This window comes from Ictalurus punctatus, chromosome 1 (genome assembly GCF_001660625.3).
Source record: "Ictalurus punctatus breed USDA103 chromosome 1, Coco_2.0, whole genome shotgun sequence".
NCBI lineage: Eukaryota > Metazoa > Chordata > Actinopteri > Siluriformes > Ictaluridae > Ictalurus > Ictalurus punctatus.
Genome location: NC_030416.2, coordinates 3,205,972 through 3,220,259, shown reverse-complemented (window position 1 = coordinate 3,220,259; position 14,288 = coordinate 3,205,972). Strand labels below are relative to the sequence as shown.

Here is a 14,288-nt window from a genome sequence, read left to right as displayed (position 1 = left end):
CAATACACTAGCACTCTAGGTTAGTAACTGGGGTGTAGTTGTGAAGTAGGCCCCTCTGACTTCTGCACTTCCTGTCATTTCCCAAGGACTTGGCCTGACAAACGATGGAAATAGTCGCCAATGGAAATGGAAATAGGAAAGGACCCCTCTATTAATGTCAAAAAATGTGTGCAGAACAATACTTTTGGTGTATGTTTTTTCTTTTTCGCCAGTTAGAAGCCACAGACCGTGCAACTCATTACACAAACTTATTTAATAGTTAATAGGTGAAATCCTATTTTCAATTAAATTGAGTATTTTCAATTACTGCTGAACCAAGCACAACAGCACCTAAAACAATCGTGAGAGACAGAAACAGAAATGTTTAGACACATTCTAACGTCATAGCAGTGATTATTTACTCTAATCATCCATTTTTTCCACAACGTCCTCCAATCAAAGTGCAAATGGCAGAGCTGTTTAGTGTGTTTAGGTTTGAACCTGAATATTACAGCTTTTCTGTTGAGCATGTTCGGTCTTCAGAGGAAAGATGTCCGAAAACCAGAAGAGCATTATGCATTCGAAACACTTCAAAGGAATCTGAAATCATGAACGCGTGTGAGGGGGTAATAATTTGGCCTATCGTTCTTATTACAACATCAACGAGACATCGTGGTGAAACGGATTGCTCAACAGCCGAAGAGGAAAACTAAAACTGATTTGTCTGTTTTCCAAAAGCACATAGGATTGAAACCAGGGGCAGCTCCACCACTGTAGTGCTGAGTTTCATCATTTGTTTTTTAACAGACCCATATCAACTTCTGCTTGCCAAATCCCTATATGAAGCAAGTATAGTTTGTCACATGACCTTCTGGACCATCAAGAACTTAACCAAAGGTTCCTGTAATCTGAAGCAATTTTTCTGGTAGCTCAATGTTCTTATGGACAAAAGGTGAGAGTGGTACTTAGGGTTCAATTAATTACCCGACATTCACTTTTACAGATGAAAGACCTATTCAAACCGGCCCGTACAGGCTCTCTGCATAAAAAGTGGTATAACAATGAGCCGTGTATATCTTTTGTTTGTTTTTGAATAAAAAGTGTTGAATATTCCATGTGCCGATTATTTAAGAAGACCATAACCCTGTTGGTTTCCATATATTTAGTGCTTTCAAAAAATTCAAATACAAAAAAAAAAAAAAATGCGTTGAAATACATTTAATAATTCACTCTACAATCATAAATGAATTAGTGTAGCTTAATTGCAATTACAGTTTACACCAATAACACAAACCAAGAACTAACCGACTACCAAGAATCTTAAATTAATACAGATTTTGCCTCAGTTGGTTCTTTTTATTCATTACTTAATTTTCATATTAATATAATCCTAGCTCTTTGAGAGATTCTTGTGTAAAACTGAAATCAGAATCAAATTACTTTAGTCTTTATTCTAGTGCTTGTGTGTTGTGATATATATATTTAATTCAAAGTGACGGATAACAAACGGGTGCTGGTGATGAATTCTTGTCTCATAATGACTAGCTTCTAATATATATATATTTTTTTCAAATCTACTCCAGTCACATGTACATGTACTCATTTCAGGCACCAAGTGCTTAGTCAGCAGCAGTGATCTCTGAGACAGTGCAGACAGATGAGCCTCACTGACCTAACTGATCAGCTCTCTTCAGTTTTTTTATGCTATTATTATTATTATTATTATTATTATTATTATTATTATTATTATTTCATTAGAAGTTTTTGGTAATGGACTTTTTTATTTGAAGTAAAACCCGACTTCCTATATATAGTACATTACATTGTGTTACAGTGTATTGCTTTAACATTTCATATTTTGGTGTATTTCAAATGAAGTACATACAATTTTCAAGTGAAGTGCAAACAATAGCATGAAATTGTGTGGGTTTGTGTTTCTCAGTCAATGACGCTACTCTTCCAGATGACCATGTAGACCAGTATGGGAATGACGCTGACGGGCAGCAGGGTGAGAACGAGGACAACCCTTGGTGGGGCATCTGGGAAAGTGTCCTCTTTAGTCACACACGAGCTGAAGTATTGGTTATGGATTTCCACAAACATCTCCTGCACAATGGTGTTTGGGTAGTAACAATGTGCCACCTTAGCCACAATCTCCATGCAGGTGGTCAGATTATTGTAATTACTAAAAGGGCACAAGGACAGAGATACAGATCGCTTATCAGACAGCAGGAGGAAATGTCTGTCAGTAATAATGCTTTAGTTGTGTTTATGTGAAAACATTCATTTCAAAAGTAAACTCCAGCCTTTCCTTTGCATATTTGTACACTTCCCCCTTAAACACAGACATGAAATGCTTATTGTTTCAGTAAACTATGGGTATAGAATGTAAAAAGGTTTTCATGATCATCATGGACCATGCTGGGGCTACTTTTCAACCAAGTATTTGTCCAGCTGAGTGCACAACTGCAAAAGTGTGGCTCATTACACAACACTTATTTAAACCAAGCTGACATATTTACACTTCACAAAGCCACAGTGTTAATTTTAACCACTAATTTGTGGTCTTTATTACAATAAGATTAATAACAACCTTTATCGATCACATTACTGTAATTTCAATTATTAGTTAACAACCATTATCTATCCTAGTACTGTAATTTCTGTAGTTAACAAAAAACAGTTACAGCCTCCTCCAAAAGTATTAGAAGGGCAGTGTCAACTCATTTGTTTTTGCTATACACTGATGACATTTGGGTTTGAGATGAAAAGATGAATATGAGGCGATAGATCAGGATTTTTTTTTTTTTTTTTTTTTTTTACATCTAGATGTGTGAAACAACTTAGATCTTTGCACCTTTTATTTGCTGCCCAGGTGTGCCCTGTTAAATCGATTGTTTAAATAATGAATACTCTGAGTTTGAGCTCTGGGTTTCGCCTGTGACGGCATTAGTTGTTAAAAAGGATAAACCAACATGAAAACCAGAGAGCTGTCTATGGGTGAAAAGCGAGCCATTTTAAAGCTGAGAAAAGAAGGAACATTTTATCAGAGCCATCACACAAGCTTTGGGAATAAACAGTACAGCAATTTGGAATGTCCTGAAAAAGAAAGAAACCACTGGTGTATTAACAACCAGACATCGAAAAGGTTGGCCAAGGAAAGCAAAAACAGCTGATGACACAAACATTGTGAGAGCTGTAAAGAAAAAAACAAAAACAACAGTCAGTGACATGACCAACAACTTCCACAGGGCAGGGGTGAAGGTATCACAATCCACTGTTCAAAGAAGACTACAGCAGTACAGAAATATAGAGGCCATACCACAAGATGCAAAACAGTCAGCAGCAGTAAGAATCAGAAAGCCAGATTGGAATTAGCAAAGAAATACAGGGATGAGACACAAAAGTTCTGGAACCAAGTTTGACCTCTACCAAAGTGATGGAAAGGCCAAAGTGTGGAGAAAGAAAGGATCTGCTCAAGATCCAAAACATACAAGCTCATCTGTGAAATATGGTGGAGGTAGTGTCATGGCTTTGGCTTGCATGGCTGCTTCTGGACTGGGCTCACTAATCTCTACTGATGATGGTATCAGCAGAATGGATTCAGAAGTTTACAGAAACATTTTGTCTGCCAATTTACAGAAAAATGCATCCAAATTAATCCGGAGGAACTTCATCATGCTGCAAGACAATGATCCAAAACACACTGCCAACTCAACAAAGGACTTCATCAGGGGGAAAAAGTGGAAGGTATTTTACTTCCTGAAGAGGAGATTGAAGGGAGAAACCCTCCGAAACAAACAACAACTGAAATAAGTTGCATTACAATGCAGGAAAAGCATCACAAAAGAAGAAACCAACAATTTGGTGATGTCAGTGGGTCACCGACCTGATGCAGTTATTGCAAGCAAGAAATATGCAACCAAATATTAAGTGTTCTTTACTTTAATACACTTTAAAACAATTCTAATACTTTTGCTCACCTAAAACTTGGGTCTGCCACCAAAGGCTTCATGGTTTATGTTTCTCAATACATCTAGATGTAAATATCAGGAAATGAAAGCTAAAATTCTGATCAATCTTCTCATATGCATCTTCTGATCTCAAACGTCTTCAGTGTACATCAAAAACAAAAGAACTGGCCTTGCTGTTCCAATACTTTCAGAGGGAACTGTATCTATGATATTATTGTACCTTTTATTATTAGCTAGAAAATTCTGTAGTTGTTTAGCACTGGATATCTAGCATATTACAGTAATTTCTATTATTAGCTAGCAACAGTCTGCATGTCTCAGCTGGTCTAACAATTCAATTAAGTAGGATTTCATTTGACTATAATTTAGTTGTTTATATTTGTGAAAACCACAGCATTTTTGTTTCCTTGTTTGTATTTGATGGCTAGCATAGGACACCTACTGTAAAAATCCATATAACAAACACATCTAGCTGCATTATACATTGCAACTTCTTCTTCTCCTCTTTTTTTTCTTTTGCTTACCCGAGCACCATCTCCCAATCACACCAGTCCTCTTGCCTCAGGTTGATCATGTGGTTATCAAAGTCGACTATGCAATATAATTTTCCATACATTATGAACAATGTTTCATCACAGTTTCTATAGTGATGTATGATGTCCTGATCCTGGAAAGCCACTGGAAAAGACAGAGATGGAGTATCACGTGATCAAACAAATCTGTATGCAAACGCTCCATTTAAATGCGCCAACTATTTTTAAGGGCATGTTTCTCTTTAACGTTAGTTCCGATTGCTTGGTTTATATTAATTCAATCTTTCTAATACATAATCGTATCTATAGCAACAAAGTACACGGGGATTTGTATGGCAATGTTTATTTAACATTTATTATTTCACACAGTTTTCTTTCCTACCTTGATCTTCATGAGTGGCATTGTCTTTCGTGTTTTCTGAAAAATAAGACAAACAGTTTATTATAACCTGGATAAACCTTCATCAGAATGGATTTTAACGCCTTCTGAAAATAAGCGTAGGTTTTACACAACTCATCGTTAATTTCCCCAAATGTACTTCTTAATAAGAATAACAGGAAGTACATTATTTATTTTCCATAATGTCTTTATTGGAATGGCTGATTGGATAGAGTAGCCGTTATTAGCCATAGCTCTGTCGAATTCTCCATTCTGATTGGTCAGAAGGTGTTGATTCATTTTTGTATAACAGCAGCTCCGAAAGTAGTTCCGGCTAAATTGCATGTTCATACAGTATCAAAGCGCTCGTTCTGATATCTGTTAGCATTTCTATAGTAACACTTTACACAGGGACTTGTATGATGGAGCGCCCCACTCCAAAACATGTACAGTATAATTGATTTATAACATTTTTGTTGAAAGTTCTTGGAAGGAGTCTACAGTGTCGGTGCTTTGTAACAGTCAGAGCTGTTTTAAGTTCATTGACATGAAAAAAAAATCTCCAAAATGGAGGGCTTCGCAGTTTCTCGGGAACATGACCAGGGTGCGTTTTTACCAGAGAGAGAAAAACGAACCAGCCGCTGGTGACGTAACATCTGTTTAAAATAAGTGATACCAGGAGATAACCTGTTTCGCAACATTAAATATAACTATATACAGATTAAAAACAATAATGTGTCAGTATAGGTAATTAATAAAACAATTTTATCATAAGCAAATTGCTGTTGCAATTTTTATGACTACAGGACATGCTGTTATAGGAAAATAATAACATTTTAGGATCTGATTAAAACTCAATGGCAAGAGTACCATCACAGATTGGATTTCACCATCGCTGCCCCTAGGCAGGCATGTAAATGTGCAAAGAAGCCACATGGCCTTTTGTGGCTTTCACTACATTGCAACTTTTCAAGGGGGCTACCACCTACTGGTTTCCAAATTACTCAGACAATACAGGAAGCAGGAAACAGGAAACAGGAGCACACAGCTTAGTCGTGCTATAGTAGTCGTGAGCGAGAGGGCATCCCGATGGGAGAGTGGATTTCTATTTATAGACAAGAGAGTCACAGAATCAGAAACAACACAGAATCCACCCGTTAAGTAAATTCATTTCATTTCATTAAAAAGAAATCGTTGTGTTTTCCATTAGATCATTAGATAACCTTTGACGTTATCGGTGTAATCAGTGGGTCTTGTGGTGAGCCTTCGGGGTGTTGTGTTATTGTATTGTAACCTTTAGGGGGTCTTTGCAACAAATTGTGACTGTGTGCTCATCCATCGAATGCCGCCAACTTCCTGTTTCTTAGCCATGATTCCAAAAAGTCCCTAATCAAATGATTCAGATTATATCTGATTTGTGTTTTTGTATATTAAAAGTGCTGGAGTTATGTCCTATATGCTCTTACGATACAAAAGCACTGACAAATGACCTCAGAAATCTCTCACTGCACATACAAATCAACGCAAGAAGTGCGGATTTAAGTCACGTTGTGAAAAAATCATGGAAAATGGCCCGCTTTACCTGTGATTAAGGTTCCACTCACATCGGAAATTAGCGAAACATTGTGAAACTGGGTCGTGAAGTTCTTAACCACATCTACATAAATAAGAAAATACACTTACATATACACTCATGTATTCATAATGGAATAATTACAAGTAGAAAATATGTCAAATGTGTATGTTATATGACAAAAGACCTGGCCAAGCAGTGAGTACAAAAGTACCTGTGTTTTTAATATTTTAATATTTAACACCAAATTTGGAAAGAGAATTATATAAATGGCCCAATTCAGAAAGAAATGTAAAAATTTCAGCTGATTTGCAGCTTCATACCTTCAGATGTATTCATGGTGCCTTCTGCGATCTGACCTATAAAAAGCATAAACTTTTTATTTTTATTTTTTAAATACACACCTATCCATTTAACATGCACGGGAGAACATGCAAACTCCGTACACACACAGGGCCATGGCGGGAATCGAACCCCCCAAACCCTAGAGGTGTGAGGATCATTATAATAATAATAATTATTATTATTATTACAATATATAATATATACAATGGGGTCCAAAAATCTGACCCCAATATTATATTATTATATTATTAGTTTCTAATTTAATACAAATTGTTCATGACACATGAGTGAAAAGTGGAATCGCAGACATTTACAAGAGTTTCAGAATTAGTATTTGGTTCCTGTTTCTTTCGCTTTAATGACCGAGTGCACTCTGTGGGAGGGTGAAATCTTAGCATCACGCATTTACTTAAATTTTAGTTATGACCTAGAAATAGTGCAGATTACTGGATGTTGAAAATTGAACATTCAGGATATACTAAAACACGTTCTTTCTACATGTTACGTTTATTTTTCCAAATTTGATTTATCATCAGTTTTAATGCGGGTAAAAAAAAAAGAAAGAAAGAAAAAAAAGAAAAGTGTAGTGTGCTTAAGTAATCATTGTGGATGGCGTGAAAGGGAAGTGAAAGAGGAGGTTCTTGTCCAAAATCGCACTCAGGATGTTTTTCAATCTCACAGTATAGTGTTTACTTTATTTTTCAGTTTCTATTCTGTTTAGACTTCTCAATATCTCTGGTTTATCTTTACAAACCTTACACAAAATCCTTTTTTTTTCCATGTCAGACTCCACTTCATCTTTGCTTTATTTAATTCATTTTCTTCTAAACTAGCTTTATAAATTGAAGCTATACATATATATTTTTAAAAACTCCAAAATCAGCTTCGTCATGCAACGGCGAAAATTTTATACTATGCTATATTTTGTATCGATATATTTTTCGATTTTTGCAATGAACTCTGCGTTAAATAAACAACATTAAAATACCTGAATGTCGAAGTTATTAGTATCTTTATTATTTGTACTCGTGGTGTCCCCTACGAAAGGACAATTCGTTAAATTTTTTTTATAATACAAGTGATATTTCGAATTTAAAATATGACGCTCATGTTTAAAATTTCAAATGAGATGCAGGTTTAAATAATAAAAAGACACAATAATCTAAAGAAACAATTCATGCATGACTTGTATTTTGCGTCTGTTATAAGTTTATAGATGTCATACCCGAAATTAAGGTTAGGTCCAGCAGGAGTGACAGTAATCCTGAGAGCATGGGTGGCATTCTGCTAGCATGTACGTGGTCCAGAAGAACGTATGAGCATGTGTGGGAAAGATCAGGATTTCATAACTGAGAGCAAGGATCATTAAGTAGGGGACGCAGGAGTGTGTGTGTGTGTGTGTGTGTGTGTGTGTGTGTGTGTGTGTGTGTGTGTGTGGGGCTGAAGAAAACGCCCAAGTCTTTTCCTTTCTTTGTTGATGGATCGGTTGGGATGGAGTTCTGCTTGGGCTACAGATGTCTGCGATTGTGTGTGTGTGTGTACTGTATATGAGAGAGAGAGAGTTCAGGGCGTAAAGTGGAGACAGCCTATTGTGATAAGCTCGTCTAAAGGGAATTCATTTTGCTCGATTCAGCTCCACAGAACTTTCCATGTCAGCATTTTTTGTAATTAAAATGCGGTTTAACACACTTTCTATGCCGAAGTGCGGGTGTAGCAAAGTTATGCATGCTTTATAATGCCTTAGTGGTTGAAACTTCTTAACCGTTTGACACAAATGGCTGCACTTTGCGTGTGTTTCCTTCTTTGACTCTGTTCAACTTCCCCTCTTATCTTCTAGAGACAGGAAAGTGGTTACGCTTTGGAGATCATCGGGTTTAAAAAACAAAACAACAACATTAATACATCCTACAATTAGAGTCCACTCTGAAACGATTGGGAATAGCGAGGCCAATTCATTCGGGTTGGAGATGAAAAGATGGAGATGAGATGAGAGTTTAGGATTTCAGCTGTTATTCCCTGGTATTTGCGTCTAGATGTGTTCGACAACGTAAAACATACCACCTTTTGTATTGGACCACCCAATTTTTAAGTGAGCAAAAATATAGGAACAGATAAGTATTGAAGAAAATGAAATAACACAATATTTGGTTGCATATCCCCTTGCTTGTAATAACTGCATCAAGCCTGTGACTCACTGACATCACCAAACTATTGGTTTCCTCTTTTGTGGTGCTTTTCCTGGCTTTTACCGCACTCTCATTTAGCTGTTAATTTGGATGCATGTCTCTGTAATTTGGCAGACAAAATGTTCCTGTAAACTTCTGAATTGATTCTGCTGCTACCATCATGAGTTACGTCATCAATAAAGATTAGTGAGAATGTTCCAGAAGCAGCCATGACACTACCTCCACCATGTTGTTAGTAGACCAGAGGTTTCTTTCTTTTTTTTCTTTTCTATTCCCAGTGTTTGTGCAATCGTTTTGATTGATTTTTCCCTCTTTTCTCAGCTTCAAAATGGCTGAGAAAAGCTTTTCTCCCATACACAGCTCTCTGATCTTCATGTTGGCTTGTCCTTGTTTACAACAAATGCAAAGGTTAAAACCAAGAGTAGATGTTCAGAGCTGTTTTTTGTTTAAATAAACAATCTAACACGACACACCTGGGTAACAAGAAACACCCGTCAGTCACATGTTCCAATATTTTTGCTCACCTAGAAATTGGTTGTTCTAATCCAAAATGTTCTAGTATTATGTCATTTAACATGTCTACATGTAAATACCAGAAAATAAACCCAAATGTCTTCAGTTTCAGTCTACAGCAAAAACAAATTAATTGGCCTTGCCATTCCAATATCTAAAAATATATCACTTATATTTATATACATTATATTTATATATACACTTTATATACCCTGTGTGTGTATATATATATATATATATATATATATATATATATATATATATATATATATATATATATATATAAAACAAAACAACCTCCACCCTGAACAAAAAGATAAGATATATAATAGAGTAATTATAATATTTGAAATATTTATTCCATTATATGAAATACAAACATTCCAATTAACGTCATCATTAATATTTAATTCAGATAATATTTAATATATCATTTTATTTCTTACATATATAAAATAAATTCCACCAGGTTCAACTAGGAAGTGTATATTAAATATTTAATTCTTTATTTTTTAAAAAGTATTAAATATTTCAATCTCTCCCAAGAACAACAAAAAATCCTCAGTATTTTCATTACCAGATAATTTATCATTCATGGTATCATGCATTCTGTAACAAAATCAGTGGAATTAACCTTCAACATGCATGCGCCTATTTGTCTGATGCAACGCTACAGCCTAGTGGTTGTAAATACAAAGAATATCATCTGGGGCTGCATGCAGGATTTACTGTATATGTTCAGATTACTTTATCTGATTGAAAAAGAAAGACCATGAATGAAGGGATGTTTTGATCATTTTTCAATTTCCATTATTACAGCAGACAAACCGACAGACATCCGAACAGGTTGTCTGAAGCAATGCTATAGAATACCTATTGTTGGTTTTTGTTAACCGAAATTTACGAATTCATGTACTGTACACTTTATCAGGAAGACTTTTACACTGACTTTTACATGGATGACTATTTTAGAAAGTGCTGAACTTCTGAGATTTTCCAGACACAAGGTTTCTAGAGGTTTCTAGAAACAAAACCCCATCCAGTGAGTGGCAGAGCTACGCCTTGTTGAGAGAGGTCAGAGGAGAACGGCCAGACTGGTTTAAGTTGACAGGAAGGCTTCAGGAACTCACATCACCACTCTTTGCAAGCGTTCTGAGCAGAAAATCATCTCTGGCTGGAAGTCAAAGATCGAGTCAAGGCCGAGTGTTGAAGGGGTCAAAACTGAGTTCTAGTGAAAGTGAGACCACGTGGATACCGAGAGAGAAAAACACCAAATCTTTTTTAAAGCCAAGTCTTTGTTTCAGTTTCATATAAGCAGTGTTTCCCATTATACAGTTTGGCCTGCCACGGTTTCATAATGAACCGAAAATATTTTTACATTTCTCATAATGACATAAACAATCTCCGTTTTGCGCCGTTGCCTCGGCAAAGCATCGATCACTCTGGGTCAAGTCAGACTGCTGTGTCATCACCATTCAGTGTGTTTATGATTGGATTACTCCTAGAGCACACAACTGTTTACAAGAGCACAAAAGTTCTTCACAGATCAAGCCTCTTAATTTTGCTCTCAAAGTGCACCAGATAATGCAATCTCTGGGTATGCAACCAAACACACTTCTCAGCCAACCAAACAGCATTCACCTGAAGGCCAAGTGACACAGCACCGGAGATACACTACTACATAACACACAGTAAGCTTTATGGAGGAAAGCGACCTTCGAGCATCTCGGCATGTCTGGACGCCATGCCATGCCTACCCATAAACCCCCTCTCTGTATTGCAACGCAAATACTCGGAGATGTACATTATGGAGGAGATAGAGGAGTAAATAAAAGTAGATCGAATTTTAGCACTCATTGTCCAATCAAAGTATAAATATAGTTTTATTGATGGATTTATTTCAATTAGGATTATTGATAGATTAGATTTTATTCTCCCATCTAATATCATGACCATCTGTTACTCCTAATTATAATGCAATGTCAACATTAGTGCACACATATGTGAGTGTGTGTGTGTGTGTGTGTGTGTGTGTGTGTGTGTGTGTGTGTGTGTGTGTGTGTGTGGTATGCAGCTGCATACATGGAGGTGTGTGGGTGTGTGGCCACCTCACCACAATCTGATCAAAACAAAATGTAGGGCGTGGGAGAGTAGCATGGCAGCGGGTAAAGATGTGCACCGAGAGTCGTGAACTTTAATCACTTGCCCACTGTTCGGTTACTATGCAGAAAAAAAAAACTATTTAAGAAAACAGTACATCTGAGAACAACGGGCAAAATGAACCTCACTTACCGCAATTACTTACAAACAAATTCTCACACGTTCCACAGCAAGTGGGAGACGAAGATTCCTAACCACACAATACAGATGTTTAGAAACATCTGATCTGATTTGAATCGATTGACAGATACATATATATATGGTTTTATTTTTCACCACATGATCACATTATTTATATGGCATCATGTGTCTACTCGTTTGCAGGACATTTGTGTGTGTGTGTGTGTATATATTTATACAAACACACACACACACACACACACACACACACACACACACACACATATATATATATATATATATATATATATATATATATATAATTTTTACACACATTTTTACATACTTTTACACCGTATGTGTGTGTCTGTATATATATATATATATATATATATATATATATATATATATATATATATATATATGTGTGTGTGTGTGTGTGCGTGTGTGTGTATACACATATTTTTCCACATATATATATATATATATATATATATATATATATATATATATATACTGTATATAAATATGTGTAAAAATTATGTGTATACACACACACACACACACACACACACACACACACACATATATATATATATATATATATATATATATAAACAAGTAGATGCATGATGCCGTGCAAATAATATGTGATCATGTGGTGAAAAATAAAACCACGCGCATGACATTAAAGTAAAAAAATAAAAAATAATTAATGTGGCAGAAAAAAAAAATTATGTGTAAAATAGACATGTAGGAAAAACAATGAGGAAAAACCTCATGTCCTACATGTAACACACTAGTATGTGAAACTAAATGAATCTGTAGACACACATCTGGTTAAGAAGAATCATTCCTATGGTACTAACCTCAAAACAGCCCCTTCAGCATACGCCCTACTGGGCAGTGCCCCAAAACCACAGGCTTGAAAAGTCACCAAGGTTAACCTGGTCACATGCTCGCACACTGTGGGGAATCCGGTATAACCCCATCATGACCTCAGATCCAGGACAACTGCCATGTCATCCATGTGTAAAAGTGTATTTTGTAATCATTCGATTGAGCTTTTACACCGTGTGTATGTGGTCGAGGGCTTAGAGGGCTTAAAAATTAAAACTGGCTACCCAACTGTAAAAAGAACTCTACTGTATTTTTTTAATTTTAAGTTTAAGACAACAAAAACGATAAGTTAGTTCCCGTCCACTAATTTGATTGGATGAGCCGCATTCCAAGAGTGCTTATATTTATTATAACCACACTGGGACATTTCAATTCAATTCAATTGTTTTATTTGTATAGCGCTTCTAACAATGCACATTGTCCCAAGCAGTTTCACAGAAATTTATCAACTCAGGATGGAGATTTTAAGTGTGTGAATTTATCCCTATTGAGCGAGCCAGACGCAACGGTGGAGAGGAAAAACTCCCTGAGACGATATGAGGAAGAATCCTTGAGAGGAACCATACTCAAAAGAGAACCCATCCTCATCTGAGTAACAACGGATAGTGTGATTATAAATAAATAAATAAATAAATACATTTCACTGTTCATTTGGCAAACAAGACATTTTTCATGAATATACTTTTAACTTCAAATATGAAAGCGTGTCAGATGAAGATGTCGGACCAGGACAACCTTTAACAGGAACGTACAAAACAACATGAGCTAGCTAGCCAGCTAGCCGATGTGCTCTAACGTGAGCGCAGCTTCTTCGGGATCTATTTCTGCTACCGGAGCAAAAATAAACAAAACATTTTTCCATATTGTGTCGATATCGTACTCTAACCACAATCGTGCTTGTGAGAAATTGCTTCATGATCATTTACATTCTATTGTCTTATAAAGTTAATAAGACAGAATCATGTTCATGAGAAACCGCAATATCCTCTGTATGTATCGGAAATCTTTCTAATACTGGAGACTCCTTCCAGTTCCTTTGTTAAATAACACATCTTTTTTTTTTAAATCTTCATTATTAGGCTTAAATTAGGTGGTGCAATCGCCACAAATCATCGTGCAAGTTGTTACCATAGAAACAATGACGGATTAGAATGAAGACATTAAAAATAAGCATGTTTTGACTCGGAGGTGATTTTATAGAAAATTAATCAAATATTTAAGTAAAGAATTACATTAGTTAATTATTTATTTAAGTAATCTGACCAATTACAATTGAGAATTGAACCGTGCTGTAGTAGAACACATACAATCAAAAGGTACTGTTTGCAAATTATTGGCACCCATGACAAAAATTAAAAGCATGACCTTCCCCCCCACCCCAACCTAAAACAATAATGCATGAAAAATCGAAAATGCATACTGTCGCATTGCAACAAACGTGATTTGAATGCGATGATGATGATGATGATAGGTAAGGAAACATCTTTATAATGTACAAAATCTGTCAAGCCGTCATTACAAGTGCCCAAGATTGTTGTTTGTTGCATTTGATTAAGAACCCACCGGAGTATGGCTAGTTACTTTACACATGATGCTTTACTTGTGCGTGCGTGCGTGTGTTTAGCT

The 14,288-nt window shown here is 36.0% G+C and overlaps 1 protein-coding gene across 2 annotated transcripts; it reads right to left on the bottom strand.

Moving 5' to 3' along the window:
* Positions 1-1,126: 1,126 nt before the first annotated feature.
* Positions 1,127-8,202, bottom strand: LOC108264380 (receptor activity-modifying protein 1). Of its 2 annotated transcripts, XM_053676597.1 has the most exons (7): positions 8,009-8,201; positions 7,772-7,821; positions 6,762-6,797; positions 6,448-6,522; positions 4,869-4,904; positions 4,478-4,631; positions 1,127-2,164 (listed from the first exon to the last, which is right to left on the bottom strand). In XM_053676597.1, the coding sequence occupies exons 3-7, from the start codon at positions 6,775-6,777 to the stop codon at positions 1,918-1,920; spliced, it is 528 nt and encodes a 175-aa protein (XP_053532572.1). In that variant the 5' UTR covers positions 6,778-6,797; positions 7,772-7,821; positions 8,009-8,201; the 3' UTR covers positions 1,127-1,917. The 2 variants fall into 2 exon arrangements, with proteins under 2 accessions (XP_053532572.1, XP_017321343.1); XM_017465854.3 differs by lacking the exon at positions 7,772-7,821 and having other exon boundaries at positions 8,009-8,202.
* Positions 8,203-14,288: the final 6,086 nt, after the last annotated feature.